Source organism: Malania oleifera, chromosome 8 (assembly GCF_029873635.1).
Source record: "Malania oleifera isolate guangnan ecotype guangnan chromosome 8, ASM2987363v1, whole genome shotgun sequence".
Classification (NCBI taxonomy): Eukaryota; Viridiplantae; Streptophyta; class Magnoliopsida; order Santalales; family Ximeniaceae; genus Malania; species Malania oleifera.
The window spans coordinates 19549378-19573962 of NC_080424.1; the positions used below are offsets into that span (position 1 = coordinate 19549378).

The window sequence follows — 24585 nt, forward strand, 5'->3', positions numbered from 1 at the left end:
TCATTTTTTAAGATTTCTAACTCTTACATCATCTTGAAATTTAATTTTTATGGATCATAGATTGAGTTTCTTCAATCCACCTAAATTCACATTCCAATCTCAATATTCATGATCCCAAATATTACTTTTTTGAAAAATTAAAAGCAAGTTTTTTCTTAATTATTTTAAAATCTAGAAATAAAAAGTAAAATAATGTTTAGCACATTCAAACAAATTCTTTATTTTCTACATATTTGATATGAATTTTCAATGATTAAAAAAAGTATAATTCTTTGAAAAACTAAAAATAGGAGATGAAAAATATTTTTCACAATTAAATAGGCCCTTTTATTATCCAAGTATGTAAGATTGAGAAAGGTTTGGTTTGCATCAAAGATTTATTTGAGAAAAAAATGATCTTTTATTATGTTTTTGTATAACATATATGATTAAAACCAATTTTTTTTGTTGTGAACAATTAAAAATTAAGAAAAATCAAATTTTAGGAATGTGAACTTAAAGTTTTGTTCATTAAGCTATTTTTCTCACTTTTCTTAATACCAAACATGAAAAAAGAATTTGTTCATATTCTTCTTCTTAATCTTTTTCAAGTTTCAAACAAACTCTAAATATAGGGATGTTCATGGTTATTTCTAAAATTCCAATCAATATGACCTTACCCCATTCATAAAAAGCCAATTCTAAGTCGCATAGTTGAATATGCACTTTGAATTAGTTTGCACTGATTTCATTATCAGGTGAGCCGTGTTGGATTGACAGTTTAACTTGTTTAAAGGTGAAGTAGATTAAAACATAAAAATTTAAAAAGAAAATCATGTGTGTGAGAGTTTAGCCATATAAATAACATATGATACATTAAAAACACTACTTATACTAATGTCATCCAAGTTAAATATAATAGATTTGTAGATTTCTCGTTAGAAAAGAAAAATAATAGTATCAATTTTGCTTTGATAACACAATATAAAGAAGGTTTTGAGACAAATCAAAGAAATATCGTTTTTATTGTCTAACATCATACCAAAAGTAGCTACAAAAGGGTAAGTCTCGTCTCTGCAAGTAATAGATCATGGTGTATAAAGTTATGCAACATTTTATACCAAGCTAAATAAAATACCTTGTAAAACAAACCAAACCAACCAAAGTGCAAAGGAATTGATCATGATCTGTACAGGCATGGGAGACGGGGGGACTGGTGGTTTTCTGAAATATCTCAGCAAACTGCGTTTTTGGCATCAATGAGCATCTCCATTTTCACAGCATCCCTAAACAAAGTGAGTAAAAAGTCAAAAACATCGCCCAGCTTAATCTTCCTTGTCGCCCAATCGATATGGTTCTCTACCCTCAGCCTGAGGGGCTGAGCTACCATCATAATCAGCCTCATCTCGAGTACCAACCCTCAACGGTTCATCGTCTTCTTTGTTGACAGTTTGTAAAAGCATGATGATGGCAACCACAAAAACAATAAGGTAAACAGATCTGATGCCAATTAGAGAATTAATGAAGCCAATCAGCGAAGGGCCACCAATTCTTTTCTTCACTGTCCTTCCTTCCCTATATCCTTGAAGAAATTGTGTAATTTGGGATGCCTGATCCTCTTCTTCTATACTGTCGGAGCCAATGACCTTTTTGAACAAACAGAAATGTCAAGTCAACATATGTTTTCATCTTCCCTGAGCCTAAACCCATTAAATATGACAATGAACTGAACTAGAATTTTAAAAAAGGGACTGAGCAGCAAAAATAATGCAGGCATCCTTAGCAAAATGGGATGAGCAATACAATTGACATGAATAGTTGAACATGAACAGTAGGTGTGTGACAATCTTATTCACTGTTTGCAAATTAATAAGCATTTAACCTACTATAATATTTCAAGTGGTAGGAAGGGAAACGAAGAACAAAACATCCATTTCATTTTATTTTCTTTTATTTCTACCTAGCAAACATATAGCCAACGTAAACCAATGGAATAAACAGTAAAGGTAGCTAAAACTAGCACGCTTAACCATAATAATTGGCAGATAGGACACTTGCTACCAAAAACAACCATGTTCAATTGTCATCCAAAAGAAATGTTGCCTAATTTATTTTTGGAAGTTAGAAGTGCAAAAAAAAAACAAAAAAAAAAAAAAACCACAAACAGAAACGGAAACAAAAAAAACAAAACAAAACAAAAAATATAACAAAACAAGTAATAAGAAGAAGAACAAATTGCCCTTTACTTGAGTTGCTGAAGAAAAATGTTGGCTAACATCCACGTGATAGTATACTTTTTAAGACCAACAGGTAGCAACAAATCTTGTAATCCATAAAAAAAGATATCCACTCAAGCTCACACCCTAAATGCCATACATTCATTCATGAAGACGGTTCATGCAAGAATCAAGCACAATTCTGTTTGCCTAAGATGGAATGCATTTTAGTAGATGTCCTTTATTAATATTCAATCATGATAATAATAAAGCGTGGTTGCTGAACATAACTTAAGGCCTACCTCAACTCCCTCCACAATCAAAGGTAAAAAGGATGATAAAACTCTTTTTTCATCATCAGCCAACTTGAAAGGAGCTGAGCGCGCCCAGACAATAGAGCAGTTGTGGAAGGTCCACACACAATTTCCAGAATCCCATCATCTTGACACTGATCCAGCTACTGCAATGATATCCATTTAGCTCCAAATATGCACATTTGAGAACTGTTATCATCATGACGTGACAGCTCGCTCCTTTTTCTTCTTTTCTTGATAAGCAAAAGTTTTATTATAAGGGAAAAGAATGTACAGCAGAAAAGGAAAGGGAAGAAAAAACAAAGAAAGAACAGGGAGAATAAGAAGTCCTCCCTCTACATCAATAGCAAGAAGTAACAATGAAAACACATCATAAACTGAAAGCTAACTCAATAAAGCAGAGCCAACTAAGCCCGCTGCAGTTCTTCCAAAGAAACGTGAAGAAAAAAACCATTATCCGACTACCACAGGACGCAAGATAAACCACTCTAATGCAAAGCAAGTTATTAGCAGTAGCCACCCATTTGAAAATTCTAACATTCCCCTCCAACCAGATGCACCAAATAGCAGCCATATCACTGCATTGCCACAAAGCTTTCCTATCCTTTCCCTTGCCAAAATCCCTAAATGTTGTCAGATTTGCTCGATGACCCTCAATCGAGTGGTCTTTTTCTTATATAGAAGTCATTTTCCCAAATTACAATATCTCCTGATTACAGCATCTCCTAACCTTAAGCATCCTAATTACAGCATCTCCTAACATTAAGCATTGACCCCTAATTCAGGAAAGATATTTACAGATCTGTTTCCTAAATAACTATACAACAATTTATCCTAGGTTTGACAGATTTGTTTCCTAAATAAATGTAGAACAATTCATGGCAAGTTTGTTGTCTATCCTACTAACATCCCCCCTCAAATTGATGCTGGTCAATCAAGAAGCATAAATTTTCCAACAAGAAACTGATGACGTAGTCGTGTCATAGCTTTGGTGAAGACGTCCGCTATTTGAAGGTCGCTTGAGACATGTGGAAGAGAGATAACCCGAGTATCGACAGCTTCCCAAATAGTATGGCAATCGACCTCGATATGTTTGGTACGCTTGTGATATACGGGATTTGTAGTGATCTGAATAGCACTTGTATTATCAGCATGAAGAGGAGTAGGAGTAGACTGAGGAAAACCTATTTCAGCAAGTTAGCCACAGAGCCACACAATCTCCAAGCAGGCTGCTGACATGGCACGGTACTCTGACACGGTTGAAGATTTGGAAACACGATCCTGTTTCTTACTCTTCCAAGAGATAAAGGAATCATGAAGAAACATACACCACCCGGTGACAAGCCGGCAAGTATTAGGACATCCTGCCCAGTCAGCATCACTAAAAGCCACAAGGCAAAGAGGAGTACCGGTGGAGAAGAACAAGCCACGGTGAGAGGACCCCAGAGATGTCGAATAATTCAGCGGACCGCTGCAAGATGAAGGTGGCGAGGAGACTGCATAAATTGACTGACTTGCTGGACAGCAAAGGAGATGCCAGGCTGTGTAATAGTGAGATAATTGAGACTACCAACTAACTGTGGAAACACTGTGGGATCAGGGAGGAGATCCCCCTCCTCACGTCGATACTTGACATTCACTTCCAAAGGGGTATCCACTGAAGAGGATTCCTGCAAACCAGACAAGGAAATCACGTCCTCCGTGTATTTATGCTAATGCAGGAAAACCCCAGATGAATCGAACTGAACTTCCAAACTGAGGAAATACCGGAGGACCAAGATCCTTCATATGGAAGGAATCATGAAGATGCTGCTTGAGCTGATCAATGGGAGCAGAATCAGTCCCAGTGATAACAATGTCGTCGACATAAACTAGAAGAAGAACGATACCAACAGAAGTCATACGAAGAAACAACGAGGAATCATACTGGCTTTGGATGAAAGAAAACCGAAGTAAGGTAGACCGGAACTTATCAAACCAGGCCTGGGGAGCCTATTTCCAACCATACAGAGAGCGCTTCAGCTTACACACATTCGACATTGACGACGAGCAAAGGCCAGGAGGAGGTGTCATGTAAACATCTTCCTGTAAATCACCATGAAGAAATGCGTTCTTCACATCCATCTGGAAAGGGACCATCATGAGAGGCTGCAATAGCAATAATAGTATGCACAGTGGTCATTTTAGCGACAGGAGCAAAAGTCTCCTCATAGTCAACCCCATACTCCTGGCAGTTACCAAGGGCAACCAAACGAGCCTTATAACGGTCCACAAACCCATCGGGCCAAAGTATCACAGGAAAAACCCACTTACACCCAATTAGCTTGATATGAGAAGGACAAGGGACCATGTCCCAAGTCTGATTTTCTTGAAGAGCTTGACGTTCTTCCTGCATAGCCTTTCTCCAACACTCATGTTTATCAGCTTGTGAGTAGGAATTAGGAATCGACACAGTTGATAAGATAGCCCTGAAGGAGGTATGAGCGAAACCATACCTATCCGATGGATGAGAAATACAGCCAGATCGTCGAGGAGGATGCAAAACAGGATTAGGATCAGGTGGCAGATTAAACTCAGGAAGGGGTAGAGGTGGCCGACAACGTTCATACACAAAACTAGGCTTGAAGCATTCAGGAGGGCATATCAAATCATCAAAGTGAGGAAGAACAGAAACTACAGGAGATGATGTAAGAGAACTAGGAAAGAAACATTGATGCTCAAAGAAAATGACATTACGAGATATATGAAATTTATTGGAAGAACCATCATAGCACACAAATCCTTTTTGAGATAGTTATATCCCATAAAGGCAGATTTCACAGATTGCGCAGAGAGTTTGTGATGTTAATGCGGAGGTAGATGCACAAACAGACACAGCCAAAAGTGTGTACGTCAAGAAAGCTAGGGTGCTGTTTATGCAGACGATGGTATGGAGAGTCGAAATTTAGCACTTTAGGAGGCAACCTATTAATCAAATATACTGCTGTAGCTAAAGCTTCAACCCAAAATTTAGGAGGAACAGAAGACGCAAGTAACAAGTTCCTAGCAACATCTAACAAATGTCGATTTTTGCGCTCAGCCATGCCATTCTGTTGAGGCATATAAGGACACAAGCGGTGAGAAACAATTCCTTTGTGACAAAGAAACTCAAGAAATTCATGAGACATTCTCTCCACTAGAATCAGATCGTAAAGTCTTAATGCTAGTGGTAAATTGATTCTCAACATATGCTAGAAACGATTTGAATACAGCAAAGACTTCAGACTTATAGTGCAAAAAATATACCCAAGTATACCGACTATAGTCATCTATGAATGTCACAAAATATTTATAATGAGCATGAGAAATGACAGGAGTAATGCCCACACATCACTATGAACAAGGTCAAAGCAATTCTTTGCCCTACTCCCGAAAGAAGGGAAGGGAAGAATCTTACTTTTTTTCCAATTTTACATGTAGAACAATCAAAAGACAAAGCATGAGGCAAAGAAGAATCTTTTTTTCCCAACGAACCAGAATTCAGCAAATGAGATAAAACAACATTGTTTGGATGGCCTAAACGTTTGTGCCATACTTCACAATTATTGGAAACAATAGTACAAGCCAAAGAAATGATACTACGAAAGGAAAAGTATAACAGAAACAGTCTCCCAACTTTAGGCCCCTTCTCTATTGTCCTCCCCGACACTAGATCCTACATATGACAACCATCACAAGAAAACTAAACATTATAATTATCATCCACTAATTGTCCAACCGAGATAAGACTTGTAGAAAGCCCAGGTGATACAAAAATATTAGTAAGTGATGGTGCGATATCACCAACCCCAATAATCAGAAAAAGATGGCCATTAGCAACTTGAATATTAGAAGAACCAGTGTACTTACGAACATTGCTAAGCATATCAGGAGAACTGGTCATGTGATTGGATGCAGCGGAATCAACAAGCCAAGATTGAGAGGGTATAGTACCCTCACCTTGCAGCCCTAAAGCGGAAAATGCCGATACAATTATTTGCTGCACCATTTCTGGTGTAAGGGCAGGTGTAGCAGCAGTGGAAGGTGACACTGGAGCGAGATTTTGAGTGCTGGTTACCCCATTCGAAGTGTGGCCAGTAGTAGTAGCATGATAAGCATTCACGGGTCAGTTCTGAGGACATGTTGGGCATTCTTTGATTATGTGCCCCTTCTGTTTACAATAGCTGCAGAACTTTTTAGCACAATGGGCAGCAATATGCCCATAATCTTTGCAACTGTAGCACTGAACCGTACGCATGTCTCGACACCTCCCCTTGCCTTGAGCACCATATGCAACAGCATTCGCTTGCGAAAGCAAAGATTGAGTAAGAAGAAGTTATTCCTCTCGAAGAAGTGCTCCAAAACACACGTCAAGAGATGGTGAAGGATCCCTGAGCATCAGGTAGGAGCGAACAGACTCGAATTCTGGCCTTTGTTTCATTAAAAACTGGTCTCTTTTGCTAGCTTCATGGACTGCTTGAACAGCAGAGAGAGTCTCAGCCAACACGTTGGCATACACAATGTCGGAAAACTCAGCCCAAAGATTCTGAAAACCACAGAAATATTCCTGAACAGAGAGTGTACCTTGGGAATAGGCAGCAGGATCAGTTTCCAACTGAAATAGCCGAGCAGAATGATTTGTGAGGACTTAAATTGAGTATAAGCAGTGGGTCAACAGACCCAAGAATCCAAGTCATCACACGAGCATCTTTCACCTTCCATTGAACCAACTTTGTAGGATCGGTAGGTGCTGGATCACTCCTATCAACATGACCCCACAACTCCTTTCCCATGACAAAAAGTTGAAACTAAATCTCCCAGGCAACATAATTCTTCCCTGTAAACCGAGTTTGAAAAACTTCTGAGTTGGAGTAGTTAGCCATAACTAGAATCTCTCGAAATTCACCAAAAAATTGCACACCAGAACCCGCACCCAAGAAACCAGAAAACCAGAGCCTAGAACCACGAAAATTGGACCAAAGACAAGGTTGATTCAGAGAGGGGCTCTGATACCATGTCAGATTTGCTCAATAACCCTCAATCGAGTGGTCCTTTTCTTATCTAGAAGTCATTTTCCCTAATTACAATACCTCCTAATTGCAGCATCTCCTAACATTAAGCATTGACCCCTAATTCAGGGAAGATATTAACAGATCTATTTCCCAAATAACTACACAACAATTTATGGTAGGTTTGTCAAATTTGTGTCCTAAGTAAATGTAGAACAATTTATGGTAAGTTTGTTGTCTATCCTACTAACAAACGTGGTAGTATAAAATGCCTTCAAAGTGGAGAGAAAAACCCAGTTTTCACCAAATATACCAAATAATTTATTCCAAGCAAAGCAGGTAAAAGGCAGTGAATAAACAGATGTGAACAAGTCTCTCCTCTCCTCAAACAAAGGACACAAACATCAGCTGGCAGGGCCTTATTAGGCATTCTCTTATGAAGCAAATCATTTGTATTGACTCTTTCAAGTATCACAGTCCAAATAAAAGCTTTTCGTTTTTAGGGAGCTTTAGCTTTCCAGATCAAAGACTACAAACCAAAAGGATCTGCATTACTTCAAAATTCAAGGAGAAAAAAGATTTATGAGATTTTCTTAGAGGGATCTAAACTCCAAACCCTTTTTACCACTCCCCATTCCCCAACTAGGAAACACCTGTCAGTATCCAATACATATCGGACACGAACACACCTGTGACAGTAAGATACGTCTTCAACATGTGTCCGAAATAATTTTGTTTGTAATTTTTGGACATGGAGGGATCCGGGCACGGATGTACACATAATGGATATGCTCGAGACACTTCAAGTCAAAAAGATGTCGTGTTTACAAAGTCACTTTATACAAAACCAAAAAAAAATAAAAAATGCAGAGGAGCATATCCAGGAGTTTCACTATCAACCTTAAGTCTGAAAGTGGAACCTTAGCTCTCTGATCCATCCTCCCAGCCTTCGAAATTCATCGCCAACCTCCAGTCACCGGTCATCTCAGCCTTTGGCCTCTGCCCCAGCCCGCCAGTTTCCAGAACCTGAAAATCTCAGTTCTAATTTTTCCCTTACATTTAATATTAATATCCAAACCCCTTTCCAACCTTTAAAAGCATGATTTTTAGGGCACTATGACTATTTTTTAGCATTTTAGAACTTTTTTTCTTAGTACCTTGCTTTAGAGACTTTAGAGTTCAAACCATGTCAATTTTTTCTCCAAATTCTATAATGGATTTGTTCAATCTACTTTAATTATAAAACACTATTTTGTGTTCATTTTTCTATTTCCTATAGTTATATTTGATATTAGAAGTGTTACAGTCATATGCTATTGTCGTATGTAACCTAATAATTGTGAAATGGATGATTAATACGTGCTTCATTCGTGGATCTGAGAATTTTGATTGAATTGATACTACATATTTTCATTTGTTATGGAATAGAGTTGTTTTCCTTACTTTTTTTTTGTCACATTCTTTGGGTTTTCTTTTGGGGAATTTTGTCATCTAACCTCCAAAAGATTTGAGAGCAGCACTTTGGTAACTGCTTTTAATTGATCGAGGGAGAATGTCTTATTCTCCACTGATGTATTTTTATCTCTTCTTTAATGAAAATTGTTCTTATCTAAAGATAATAAAATATTATCTATTCCCTAAGGAGACACCTAAGTAGTTTGACAATGAGAAGCCTCAAGTTTAAAACTTGGGATAGGCTGAGGCCTGAAAGGGATACAGGCATTGGAGGAAGTCCCTTTGTCACACTCCCCCAACTCATTTGACCATGGAGAGTTACTCTAGAAAACAATTAGATTAAACAAGAAAAGAGAGGTTGGCTCTTAATTGAGCTTTCACAGCCACCAGGAAAGTCTTCTTTTTCGAGGTTCTTGGTGGCATAAACCAATTTCTGTGCATTACAGGGTTCTCTGGTAAGAAATTTTCTTCTATGTCATTAGAAGAGGGTGTGTACAGAAGGATCACAGAGAAGTTACAGATATTTAGGTCTGCAAAAACAGAAAATCCATGGAATAGAACCATTAGATATCCTGGGCAATTAATCAGGTTGTTATCAAACAAGTCTAGTGAATTCATCTCTATTTAGAAATGTCCAGATGGTACAGAGTCTGCAATCTCGGACAGAGATGAAGCATCAGGTTGGCAGCACCTCTTCAAAGCCTTTGAAGCAATATGGATCATCAAGACCCTTCAACAACCTCTGGTCAAAACAAGAATGCAGTTTCACCAGCCACAATACAATAACAGTGGCTGTGGAAACCTGGTGAATATGAGATGTAGATTTGAAGAGGGATATTGGTAGGACAGTCTTTAATAGCTTTTTGCACAAATTAAAACACAGGGGCTTTTAAAGGATTAAGCAAAAGTTAGCAGGCAATGGGTTTCTATGGTGGTTATGGCAGGTTAAGGCAGGCTGATTAAGCAGCTAAGTGTAGTGATTGTACATCTGCAATGCAATATTTATGTACAAATCTAATCCTTTTGAACTTTAAACATTGTGGGTTGACGGTTTTGCACATCAACATCAGATGGTGCCCCTCCTACAAAGGTAAACCTAAAGGGTAGATTCTAGGGTTTACTAAGGCAAGGATGATGGATAAGTTCAAAAGTTCCCCTTCAGTCGGGGCAAATGATATACATATATCTAAAGGCATATAATCCCTCGAGGGGTGCTTTGGTCCAGCAGTACATGTGAAACCATAGTATATATGAATAGTACACTAGGCTTCGAGATTGATGCCCTCACAATAACACAACGTGTCCCAAGGACCACATAGCTGTGCAAAACATCTAGCCAACTTCCTATCTAGCATTCTCCAACACAGAATGCATATGCAACAGGCAAGCACACGCATAATAGTGTAGTGAGAGCACACATAAGAATTCAAAATTCACAATTCAACATATTCAAAATCTAATTCCCAATATCTACAATGGAGACTCTTGTCCGTAAACCCCACCATCAAGACCACTAATAATAATAATAATAATAATAATAATAATAAAGTTGAAATTGCATTTTTTTGAAAAAAACATTTTTTTGTTTTTAAAGAGATTTTTCGGAAAAAAATTGTTTTAGACTTCTTCTCGAGTTTTTTATTTTTTAAGATAAGCAATTATCCCTAAATTAATAAATTAAGTTCCCAGAACCCAAGAATGGGTCACTACCATAAATTTATTTGATTTTGAATAATTAAAGCTAAACTAAAATAAAACAAGGTCCACCATCCCTAATCTTTGGGTGGTTAGGATTCTAATGAATCACTACCCATCATCAGGGGACCTAATGATAGGAACCCCCCACCCCCCCATAGGGCCATAATCCTATGTTAATTCAACCTTTGATTAATATAAGTAAAAAGGAGTTGTCATTTTATTATTTTTTTTAGGAAAAATAAGCAAACATCACAGTTTCAACTCTAGTCTTGGAAAGGCATCCTAAAGGCAAATTTAGGGTTTGGGAAGTTACAAGTTGTTTAGGTTAAAGGACTTCCAAAGAATTTTTTAAGCGACTCTGTTTGCCCTTTGGGTTTCCTTCTTGGGGAATTGGTAAAGTTTATCCTTCAACTAACTAAATTTAAGCTACAACCACCAAACATAAACAACGGACAAAAAATTCAAACAATAAACAAGATGGATATTAAAATCAGGATTCATACTCAACTAGTCAACCCTTATCTTTAATTAACATCTAATGCAAACTAGAACAAATAAACAAATAAGTAAATAATCACCATACTCTAAGAGTGTTCAAAATCATGCTAAGAAATATGTAAAAGAATTTTGGTAGTGGATTTGGGCTTTTGGGATGAAACCCCAAGCTATACGCTAATCCCTGTACAAATAGGGAATCAAATCTTAAGGACAATAAAATCATGCTCAGAGAAAAAAAAGTGTTTTGCTCATGGAGTTGGACTTGGGATGACACCGAAGTTACCTACCTATCCTCATTGGGGAATCATATCTGTACTAGTTCATGATCCTGACCAAAGGGGGTGGATAAAACACAGATCTTGCATATGAACACATATATACACTTCACACATCCATTAGGCAATATGATCACAAAAGATGCAATCATACAAAACAATATACATATTTCCAAGTTTTAACCACATTCCTAGAATATTGTCCTAACAAGAAAGCTAGGCTGACACATGTTCCCAATTAAGTTCATTCCAGAAATGCAATTCTAAAGAAATAAAGAAAGAACACTAAAGTAGCATTAAAGCAATATACATGAAGTCAATAGAAAACCTGAAACATGCTCCTGATTGTACGCACTAAAATGTAAATCCTAAGCATGTTCCGAGTAAAGAAAGTAAAGTAAGACAAGTTTGCCTAGCCAAAAAAGAGAGTAAAATAAGACTAGTTCAAATGTTTTATGTAAAGAAAAAAAAAATAACTCCACAGAAATAACAAAAAGAGGTTCCAATATACGAAAGAAAGGTGATTGTATGAACAAAAATGTAAATCCTAAGCATGTTCCCAGTAAAGTAAGACAAGTTTGCCTAGCAAAAAAAAAAAAGAGTAAAATAAGACTAGCTCAAATGTTTAATGTAAAGAAAAAAATAACTCTGTAGAAATAACAAAAAGAGGTTCCAGTATACGAAAGAAACCAACTCCAATGTCATGTTTGGTTTGCAGAATGGAATACAGTAGGAATGGAATGGAATGAAAATAAAATTTGAATGCAAAGCATGATGAAATCAAGTGATAAATTTGATTCCATTCCACTCCTATGTACCAAACGTGTAATATGAAAACCCAGCAAGGTTTATAGATGAATGCATGCTTCAAATAGTGTTTGATCCAAGTCTCTCTCTCTCTCACACACACATGCACGCACACACGCACACACCCACCCACACACACGCACATGCACCCACAAACACACACACACACACACATACCAATGGCCAGAAATTGGGCATTTAGAAGGCAAGAGAAGAGCTCAAGATCAAGATAAGAAAAAATGAGGTCCAACATGAAACTAGAAAAAGGGAACCCTTGGGGTATCTTGCAGCACATAAAGGGGCACCCCCCTTCACTCCTCTCACCTTTCTCCTTTTTGAGATTCTACTCTGCTTGTACTCTTTTTAGGTTTCCTTGAAGCCCTAGACCTTTTGCATGAGAATTAACTTCAAATTTGAAAATTCCCTTGAAAGAATGGTCAAATTACCAAAAATAGACATTCATCACAAAATATCCATAATAAAGATAATGAATTACCAAAAGGGCTTTTTACCCCTTTATCCACAAAGCACCCTCAAGAACGACAATAAATTACAGAAAAAAGGATATCACGGATGAAAGGTTCAACTTCATGCAATTAAATGCTGACTATTCTGTACATTGCTGGGCAGCAAGACAGCTTTTACCCTTTTCCTCTATTTTGGGTGGAATATGGGAATTTTCATTAAATATATATGAACTCTTGATGGTGCAGTTCTGGGGTTTGAAGGAAGAGTAAAAAAGGGATGGCTTTATGGACCTTCAAGGTGCATACCATACCTTGAACTTTGTGAATCAAGAGAATAGCAAGGATTTTGATTGCCAAAACTACTTCTTTCCACTTGTTATAGGACAGAAATGTTTTCTTTGGTTCTTTTCGGCCCTAAACCTTAAAACCTCAAAACCCTAAACCCTTTTTGCATTTTTTGGGTATTTTTGGGGGATTTCATTCGCTAACCTGCAAGGGGATTTAAGAGCAGCACTTTTGTGATTGCTTCTCGTTGGTTGCTGGGGGATGTCTTGTTCTCCACAGCTTGTACTCTTTGTTGCCTCTTATAAATGAAAATATTTTCTTATCAAAAAAGGGGGAAAATTTTGTCTTTCCAAATTTAAGGTTCTTAAAACAAAATGCACCTAATAAGGTGGTGCCACTCTGGCCCTCCTGGAACCTTACTTTGCACTCTAGAGAGAGAGAGAGAGAGAGAGAGAGAGATTATAGGAGAAAACCCTAGCTATGCCTTAGTGAACAAAGATTTCAGCAAATTTTCCGGGCACTGGACACAAATGCTGATGAAAAACAGAAGATCATGTTTGCCTTCACCTCTATCAAAGGTAAGGATCACCAATTTGCCAAGATCGTCTACAAGAAAGCCGATGTTGACATGAACAAAACAGATGGTGAACTCTCTGCTGCAGAGCTCGATAACCTCATGGTTATTGTTGCAAATCCTTGTTGAATGCCTTTTATACATTACTTCTAGGGGATTTGGCAAAGGAAAGAATAGGAAAGCTCTATGGCATTGCACCATTATGGCTATTAATTGGTGTATTTGGTTGGAAAGGAACACTAGAATATTCAAAGGTGTGGCTACTGTTAACAATTTGCTTTGGAGTATAATTGTATATTGTGCGTCTCATGTTTCTCTGGAAGACTTGCAAGGGGATTGGTTGGCCCTGCTACATTGAGTTTGGTTCTCTGTTTCAGCTGCATTCTTTGTAACTAGTTTCTATTGATGTAAAGGGAGGATTTCTTATTCTCCCTGTCTATTCTTTTCTCTTTTCCTTTTTCTTTCTAATTTTCTGATGTACAATCTTCTATCTTTTAATACAATTCTTGTTTACCAAAAAAAAAAAGAAGAGGGTGTCGACAACAACCTGGGTACCCAAGAAAAAAAAGAAGATCTGGGTCATTGGATAGGATTAGAACCAAGACATTCTGGGTTATTAACGACAGAAAAGAACAGGAAGGGATCTTGCCAACGGCAACCAGCATATGCAATGGTTGTCACGGGGGTCTGAGGCATAAGGCATTGAAAGAGAGGAGATGAGGAACTGTTTGTTTAGAAGGGTATATTTGGAATTATGTCAATAATTAGAGGCCATATTAGTTTTTGCAACAAAATAGGTAAGAAAAGAAGGGTTCTTCCTACAGGAGAGATGAATCACCTCTATTAAATAGAGGGAACCAATATTGCACCTGAAACGTGACTCCACTCTCATTTACAAAAGACCAAACAATTAGAATGGGAATCAGAGCTTGAATTCCAATTCCATTTTGGCCCTAACTCCACAAACCAAATGTGAAATTATAGAGTACAGCTACATCACTGAACTTTATCATGTTATTTCTGCTTCATTCGTACTATAATAAACACTTCAAAGAACTCAAAAGTTCAATTTCAACACCATGGATGGCTACAAGAGAGAACGAAGAGAAAGGAGAATTATTTCTCTCTTATGTCTGGATAACTGCAGAGAAACCATGAGAGATTTTATTAGAGTGACTCTTTACTTTCCAAATCTCTCCACTTTCTGAGATTCAAAAAGGGGTCATGATGAGTAAAGGGGTCATGACGGTTTTTACTCTCCCTCCATTTCTCTCCATTTACTTTATGAAGTGCAATCTAAACAAGTCAATTGGAGAGGGAATTTGATTTCTTTTCTTTTTCTTTTCTACCCAAATCACCCAACACAAATCAAGTATAATGGTTCAAGAACTTGAAATGATTCCATCAATATAAATGCTGTGATCTCGCATGCTGTCATTTTATTTTTCATGCTGTATTTCATTGTCTATCATTTGTATTTTCTAATTGTAAAGAAATAGTTAATCGTTAACTAGACAAGATTTGTGTCGCAGGCATCATCTTGTTTGCAATTCCAACTATCATGCACATAGAAGCCTTGTGCAAAATCATTTATCAAAGAGATATCTTCACATTTAACTGGTTATCATCCTCTGCCTCCTCATCTTTCCAATTTTCTTCTTTTTTGGGCCTCCCAGTTGATTTAATGAAAGAAAGGCCAAAATACACTTGCAATTCACAGTTTGTCCGACAAAGTAAACCCACAAAAGATTTTTCTAAAAGCTATTTTTTGACTGCAGGGGTTCACATTGAATCGTGCCTAACAAAATCTTATCCAATGAAAAATGTACCATGCACGTAAGATTGTTTATGTATGATCCCTTCTATAAAAACCCAGTACAGTCTAGTCCTTATCTCCTTGTATTGTAGATATTCAATATATCTTACCAGTCCAACAAAAGCATATTTCTAAGTTCCATGTCATTGATATTGATATTGTAATTATTTATGGTGCAGACTGCAGACAAATATTGGCTTAGTGACATACTTGAAATATCACTTACAGAAAAGCCAATTTATGCAGTTGCAATTCTCAGTTAAGCATCATAATAATCACCAACTTCTTAAACATGAAAACATAATAATAAGTCCACATCTCAAACGCATATGCAATGTTACTACAACGTATCCACAATAAAAAATGACAAAATAATTAGCAGAGCTATAGTTTGGATGAACCAGAATTAATTATGAAAAGAATATATAACTTACTGAAAGGTACTCTTCATCACCATCCCAAACAACCATTTTTGGCAGTTTCGTTTTCTTATTGGCTTCAAATGTATCAGCAAACTCTTCCCATTGCTTAATCCCAACATATCCAAAGACGAAGTCACGGTTTGCAGATGCAGCAGCCTTCAACAGCTTGATTAGTTTCTTTGATTTCTCAGCAGCCTCATCCTCCACAATTGTCAGAACGATTTTGCGGTCATCATCCTTCAGCAACTTCAATGTGTCATAGTTTATGGGCAAAGCCAAAGGTAACAAATTTTGTTTTATGAAATCTTCCAAGAATTCATCTGCATGTTTAAGATAGGAAGGTAAAACCAGCAACTTTGGCAGGCAGTTCAGATTTATAATCTAAATTTTATTAAATGCACAAGGCAGGTACTACTTTTAGAAATGTTAAAAAAAAAATTAATAATAATAATAATAAAAAAATAAAATTCTCATGCAAAAACATCCTCTCCTTCTCTCTCCAGCATTTTGCTAGAAACGTCAATAACAAGAACAGCAGGGATATAGGATCTCCTTGCTGCTTGGTCTCCTGGCTGCAAAGAAACATGTGAGGGATCTATTCACAAGGATAATAAAGCCTTTTCAAACAAAAAAATGGATGCTCAGATTTAAGATGATTCAAACAAAGTTTAAAAATCAGAATTCAGAAAGTACAACTTTTTATAGAGGAAAAATATGTGAGGGTAAGAATGCTCCCAAATTATAGCAAAAAAAAATTTTTTTTAAATAGAAAAAACAAATACAAGATTTAGACAATTGATGAGGACCTAGCTACACCTACTAAATTCCTAACACTAAACATCAAATAGGGTATCTGTTTGGTGATACAAATGCCTTTACTCAGCCAAATTGAGATAAGGCTATCCTATCCCAGGCTTCCCAGCCAAATCCATGGGCATTCCTAAGTAAGGACCAGGAAAATCTTTTGATCTAATAGCCTCTTATGCACCATTAATTCGGGTGACAGCTAGTAATAGACCGTAAATAACCAGAACAAGTGACAAGGGGCCATAAACCCATATTTTATGTACAAGTTTGACACATGTATAGTAGAAGAAGTTACATAGGACAATATTCAACAAAGGATAGCTCATTACAAATGTCACGAGAATGAGAAATAATAACAAAAGCAAAATAAACCATCCTTGTCCAAATAGAATCTTCACATTTAACATTTGAAGCTTGCAACATGATTGATGGTTGACCTATGAGGCCCAACCATGGATTATTTCTTCAGATTCCAGCAATCAGTTGAAGAAAAACCAATGAAGCTATACAATCAACTTAAATACAATAATAAATAGTCTCTACCCAACCATTTGGGGCCAGACGAATGAATCTTTTTTCACCATACAACTCAATTTAAGCTTGTAAGATTACCACTTAACCTAAAAGCTTAAGTTATTAGGTTGCGGGCCAACAATGTGTTTCAAGCTTTAACACTCCCCCCACACATGCAACCCAATAGCATGTGCAGATATAAACACATAACAAAAGACACTCATTATAAGGAATGCAATAAATTTTTAAAAACAACACAAAAAACACAAGCAACGATACTAGAACCCAAGACCTCCTGGTAATGAACTCCAATGCCATGTTAGATTACCACTTTACCTAAAAGCCTAAACTACTAGGTTGTAGGCTGAAAATGTGTATCAAGCTTTAACAAATCTATCCTCTCTGTTGCACAAAAATTTTATTAAATGCATTTTTTCACTGCCTCTGCCTGCATTCTTCGTAATCTTCATCTTGACTCATCAATCCTCTACCTAAATCAAATTATCCTTCCTTATGCATGTATTAGCCTGTTGTACATATTCAAAATCCAAACAATTTTTACCCAGTTTTCTTTCATCTGGGAGCCAGGACTTTTCTCCAACTTCAACATCCTAGTTATTTAAATCAGTATGAATTGTAACATGCTTTTCAAGGGTGCTTGAGGAATTTGTGACTGTTCTGACTTCCTTAAGCTTAAATCTGCATTTCACTCAATACATTTCCAAAACTTTTTAAAAACTAGTTGAAATATGTCACCTCTGTATTTATCCATTTTTTTAATAAAAAGAGTTATTTCTGCAATCAACAGCATTATTAGTCTAGCTATATGGTTAACAATATGATATACTATTATCAACTGTTTCTAATGAACAATTTTTCACACCTTGCTAGATTAGTTCGCCCATAAATAAGATTTCCTCCTCTACAGTATGTATGTGAGAATATCAAGGCACAAATTATGTTTTAAGTTAAGGGACAAGCTTATGATAGAATACTGACTAGTCTTAGGACTATTGGTGGAAACAATAGGGAATTTCCAATCACAATAGGGGTGCATCAAAGGATACTTTGAGGCCTCATCTTTTTTGCATTAGATGTGGATGAACTTAGTAAGAGTATCCAAAATGAGTTTCTATGGTGTATGTTGTCCGCAGATGATATTATCATGATTGATGAAACTAGAATTGGAGTAGAATCTAAGTTATAATTATGGCTAGAAACTTTAGAATATAGAGATTTTAAGATAAGTAGAGATAAGACAAAATATATGAAATGCAATTTTTGTCATGCTAAGACGATTACGAAGAAAAGATTAAACTTAAGGGTCAAAAAACTAATAGTGCTGTTAGATTTCGATACTTTGGATTTATTATACAAGCTAAAGAAAAAATTGAAGATGTAATACCTAGGGTAAAATAGAGAAGTGCTATAGGCATGTCGTGTGATCATAGGATACCTTCAAAATTAAAAGGGAAGTTCCATAGGACAGCTATAAAGCCAGCTATTGTATACAGATCAAAATTTTAGGCAACTAAGAAACAACATATCAAAAATGTAAAAGTTACCAAAATGAGAATGCTCATGTGGATGGGTGGTATGACTCAAGCATAAATTAACGATCATGGAAAGTTAAGCATGGCACATGTAGAAAATAAGATAAGATAGGGGCACTTGTGACAATTGCCAAATAATGAACCAATGATGAGGAGTGAGCTAGTTAATGTTAGTGGTGGCAATAGCAGGGGGAGCGGTATACCTAGAATAACTTGGAATCAAATAGTAAGGATCTAACAACCATCCATTTGTTAGAGGATATTGCCCAAGGTCATGCAAATTGGCAGTACATGTTGCCAAAACCACTAGTGGAATTGAAGGCTTGGTTGTTGTTGGAATTGTAAGTTAAGGGACAAGAGTAGAATGAGGGTGCAAGGCTTTTCATGATTTAAAAGTGTCTGGTAGGCTAAGTCATGTGCCCCAGTATTAAACACAAGTTCGCCAAGGAGTAATGAAATCCAATTATCAAAGCGTGCAAGAAGGATGCCTTGGTTCCCATCTATTTCTCGCCAATCCCAACATACACAGAATAATGAATTTTACTAAGAGTCAGAATTATCCAAGTTACTTGCACTTTTAGTCACTAAACATTTAAAATTTTCTATCTTAAACATTGCAATTTATTTTTTCTAAATATGGTGGTTAAAGTATATCTTAATCATTACCATGCACGTGTAAATCTACAGCAATTATTGGATTGTCATTGCAATAATTTAGAAAGAGACTGAATTTGCAGCAATTAAAATACACAGAAATTGATTTAGCAATGTATATATATATACAGCAATTGCATTAAGAGAAGTTGCTGTGACCAAAATAAATTTAAATTTTCAGCAACCAAAAGTGCTTAACTCAACTTATCTTCTCTCTTGCTAAACAAATCCTAATTGCAATTCTTCTCCATGCAGAAAGAGTACAAATCATAATTCAATTCCACTCCATGCCACAGCATATGTTTACCAATACAAAGCAAACCTAAAGCTCCATTTGTTAATACGGAAAACAAAATACTGAAGGATTCCAGAAAACTAATGCCACTCATCATAAGCAGACAAACAGAAAACAGCTTGCTGTCCACGTCTAATTCATCTCACTATGCAAAAACTTAGAGATATCAAGATTTATGCCTCATTGAACTACATCCATACCTTTCTTCCAAAAATCCATTCCCATTGAAACTGGCTTCCAGAAGTAAAATGTACTCCAAAAATTAAATTCAAATATGGGCACTTGAGAAATTTCAAATGCTGTTTATTATGGCCATGGGTCCAACAACTGTAAGAGTAGACAGTGTTGATGCAACCAGAAGTCTACAACAACTTGAATTATAAAAACTGAAATCCAATATCAAGAATTTATCATAAGCACAATGTGAGATTGTCTTTATGATCAAACTAGGATGAAAATTTTAATCTAAAAACAAAACTGACCTTCAAAGGGCCCATAGAAAATGCTGTGCTCATCATAATTTACATGACGGGATACCAATGCAGGAACCTTGTCAAAGTCATACAAAACCATTATGTCCTCTAAGAAATCTTTTGCCACAGAAAACCATGCCTTTTTCTTGTATTTGATGGCTAAATTTGATATCATGGACTCATTCAAGCCAAAGCCTACAAATATAGGAAAATAAGTGCCAGCTGCTTCCATAAAGTTACTAATAGCAGAGTCTGAATCAAGAACAGAGACATTGGGAGCAACAAATTTCTTCAGGTATCGAACAAGTAAATCTGCTTTCCTTGGTCCCTCATATTCTATGGGAACACCATGCATAAAAAGCTTGAGGGTGGGAAAACCACTACAACATGGAAAAGTACATGATTAAGTCTACATTAGAAATCAACATTTTTTTTACCTATAAATTTTTTATTCTTCAAAAAAACTTCAGAGTTAAAAAGCAATTTCCTTGGAAATTACATTGACAAGTTTGTAAGCAAGCAATATTTCTGCCAACTCGTTTCACATTGGTAGTAATCAAAAAAGGTGTCTGGATTAGTAACCTAACCTTCTAAGTTGTAGCCAAGTGAAAAATAAACTACACAATCAGAGCGAGACGAGTGTATATTATTTTCAAAAAAGATAGAAATAAAATAGCATAGTAGCTTACTTAATATCATATTTAATTGCAAGACGGGTGAACTTGTCAGCATTGACTTTTGCAATCACAATTGGCTCCTTCAGTCCAGAAAGAATAGGGGCAGCTACATCCAGCTGCAACGTAACAAATAAGAATTGTTATCATGTTTCCATCAAAATATAGCTATATTTTCATGGGTTCACACAGCCAATGCAAGAGGCTCCCCACCAAACCAGGAGAGAGAGAGAAAGAGAGAGAAATGTACATATGCGTATGTGTACACATGCATCTGTACTACATACTTGCATGTCTATGCATATACATATGTACATTTATACCTCATTTCACACATATGGATCAAATTTGGACCCAAGTGAAATTATCAAAGCATGAATTCTAAAAATCTAGAATAAGGCCTAAAATTCTGAAACTACTCTAGACACACATAGTTAAGAATTGTTAAATAGCAAGCTTCTCACAATAACACCCCTTGCAAGTCACCCCACTAGTAAAGGCATGAACAATATTTGTTGTTGATCATGAATTCGAATCCTTTACCTAGTTACCTGAAGGAGGATGGGATTAAGGCCCTCTACCCCGTGTATTAGTTGGATCCTGAAAGAGACCTAGATACCTTAGGTTTAAAAAAAAATACATCTTGCAATACACAGAAAACCAGAAGAGTATTCTCCTAAGATGCAGAGGCCAACAGCATAACTTTATATAACTACATCAAGCATCTAACAGCACAACTTTCAATAATTATATATTAATATGGTAGGTAAGTGGATCAAGGTGGAGGGAGGGGATTGGAGAGGCGTTCAGATGCAAGTGGGATGACTTTGCAATGGGTCATTCTGTTGTCCTCTGTGTATATTTGATAGGTAAGTGAAAGGAGTGGATTGATGAGGTTCCAACCCCACTCAACTGAGGGTGGCGTGAACCAACTACCACCAGGCATTCCTTTGTTCTCTAGAAACTGCATATTTAAGCAAAGGAAATCACAGAGCAACAGCAAATTCCACACATGATAAATATTACTGTGTAGACCCCTTCTATAGATAAAAAGAAAAGAGAACTAAGGGGCAGCGAGAATGTGCCAAACTGCCAATCCAAGTACAAGAAGTCTTTGCAAAGCAAATATCAACAAACTCCATCAGTTAGAGCCTCTATAGCATTGTCCTCACAAAACCGGGAAAAAAAAAAGGCAAACACTTTAACCCGCTATCACTAAGCTTTACAAAGATGATTCACCACCCTCAAAAACTTCCTATTTCTCTCCCTCCACACAATCTAGAAAATGGGGAGAGATAAGTCCAAATGCTTTCTTGGTTTCTCTACTAGCCTTCACCCCTGCCCTACATCACAGGTATTTAATGGAATTTTTGCTATCCAAAAAATAAAATATAGAATGTATGTTAACCAAAAACAAAAAAGCATACAATAGAATGTATTTTAGTCTCCAAACTAGGCGTAAGAAAAACAAGAAAAAATAAATAAAATTGAAAGAACTTAGAATATGAACATATGTAATTTAATGAGTGAAAATTTGGGGAAAAAATACATACTAAATGTCAAGGAAAATAAACCTCAAATATGATTTTCTTTTTAATATAAAAATCACCAACTAAATAAACCAACTTAAAATTGTTTTTGTAGGCTTCAATATAGGGGAAAAAGAGGGGAAAATGCCAAAAAAAAAGGGACTAAAATACCTGTTTTAGTCGTTCACAGTCACTCTCGCGCTGTAATGGCCCATAGCGTTCCATAAAGCACCGTAATGGCCGTTAGGATTGTGAATAAGTGTACCCCCAAGATATCCCCCGTAACAGTCTCAGAAGCCACCAATACTGTTATATAAGTTTATAACATCCATAACAGCAGTTGCGCACCAATTTTAATAATATGCAGAAAACTCAACCTTGAGTTTTACAATGACACAACAAAAGCAGGTAATATATATGTGTGTGTGAGTATGTATATATGAGTTGTTAAACTTGTAATTTCACATTGTCCATTTTAAGCTAACACTTAAATATCAACAACAATTTTTGAAATACTCGTCAAGATATTCCAATCCCAATAATGTCAATAAGTGGAGAATTGTCACACTTTGGAAGATGACTCGAGGCTTGGAGCTTATAGGACTTTTCTACAACTTGAATATTTTGTTCCATAGCATTTGCCTGCTCTTCAAGAATGGAATTATGCCGTCTATCATCCACACAATCAAATATAGCATCTTCGCCAATATCCACCTTCTTTTTTTGAAGACTAAGATCCCCAAGCCCTTCCTAGTATACAATAGCAACTTTGCTAGGGCTAGTTGTTTCTGAATCACCTTCCAAGGAAAATTATGCTATTTTCATATATCTCCTATTCAAGCAATCTCCTTGTAGTAGGATTTCACCATGAAATTGCATATCTGTATTCAGTGACCACCAGACTCTATTCTCCTCATGCATATAAAGACTCCAGTTCCCACTCTTGAACATGCCTTTCAAAACTTAAGCACACATCTCTGTTCCAGTTCTGATTATGCAGGCATGTACCGAAGCTTCTGTCCCTTGGGCAACACAAAAAAACATCAGAAAAAAATTAATAAATTCTAAAAGCCGATCCTCACACCACTTATTTTCCAAGGAATCCTTTCTAGCCTGTGCTAAAAGTCACCTCTAGTGTAAACTCGTCAAATCTTTCCGGCCTCTCCCAATCCACTTCCACTCTGCCTTTCATAATAACAAGGAAGGAAGGATAAGACATCCTCAATTAAATGAAAAAGAGCGTGCTGCCTTCCAATCCCTTTGATGACCAACAGCTCCTAAAAACCGGCAGAAGAATGCACCCAAAAATAAAAAAGCAAAAAAAAAAAAATGCAACTTTCTCCCAAAGAAAAATCGAAGAATCTTCTGATCTTTGAAAATTTTTGCACCTGTTGCCAAAGAACACACAAAATAAAAAATCCTGCACAATTCCAGGGGTTAAAAAAGCCTCCATCTTCTACTCTTCCCAAAACCCCAAAAAGTCACCATCAAAAAGTTGTGTGCATTCTGCAAAGCCACCCAATCCTCATCAAAACAAGCAAAGTATTCCACAGATACCTCACCACCCAGCAATGAAGAAAATGATAATCGTTAGTCACATTACCTCACAGCACAGCATACAAACATATGGACTGAGAGCACCATAAGGTCTGCTTATGTGTAGCAAATCATTCATATTAATCTTGTTAAGAACCACAATCCAGATGGAAGCCAAGATTTTGAAAGGAGCTTTTGCTTTCCAAACAGCTTTGTTCAAATGGAAAGGGATGGGATTTGAAAAGTTTTTAAGATGAAAAAGGAAAAATTTTAAAGAGAAGGACCCCGAGGAATCCCCAGCCCAAAGCCTCGCATCCCCTCTCAAAGTAGGAAAAAAGAATCCAGCACTCCCAATAAATAAGTAAACTCGTCAACTTCTCTTCCATTGAGACTTCTAAAGAAATGGAAATCCAAAGAACGAGAGCCCCCACTAAATAATAGAAAGCTGATAGATGCATTATGAACAGAAAATAGTCTAAACAAATGTGGACCAACAGCCCCAATGATGTCTCACCCACCCAAAAGTCTTCCCAGAAGAAGAAAACACAAACTACCAGGAAAAAGCTTCCAGGGGCTCTCAAGGGTAACATTGCCACTCACCCTAGTATCCATCCTTTCCAGTGAATTTCATACTTGCTCTTAATAACCTGATGCCATAAGGAGTTAGATTCTAAGGGAAACCTCCAAGACCACTTTTTAACAAAGGAGATATTTAAGA

The 24585-nt window shown here is 36.6% G+C and overlaps 1 protein-coding gene across 1 annotated transcript in view; it reads right to left on the bottom strand.

Moving 5' to 3' along the window:
* Positions 1–973: 973 nt before the first annotated feature.
* Positions 974–24585, bottom strand: part of LOC131161503 (protein disulfide-isomerase 5-2) — a 32896-nt gene continuing 9284 nt past the window's right edge. The window contains exons 2-5 of the mRNA XM_058117314.1: positions 20818–20921; positions 20138–20508; positions 15846–16153; positions 974–1625 (exon numbers count right to left, since the gene is read on the bottom strand). Coding sequence (XP_057973297.1) covers positions 1305–1625; positions 15846–16153; positions 20138–20508; positions 20818–20921 — 1104 coding nt within the window. The 3' untranslated portion in view covers positions 974–1304. The remainder of the gene's footprint in view (positions 1626–15845; positions 16154–20137; positions 20509–20817; positions 20922–24585) is intronic.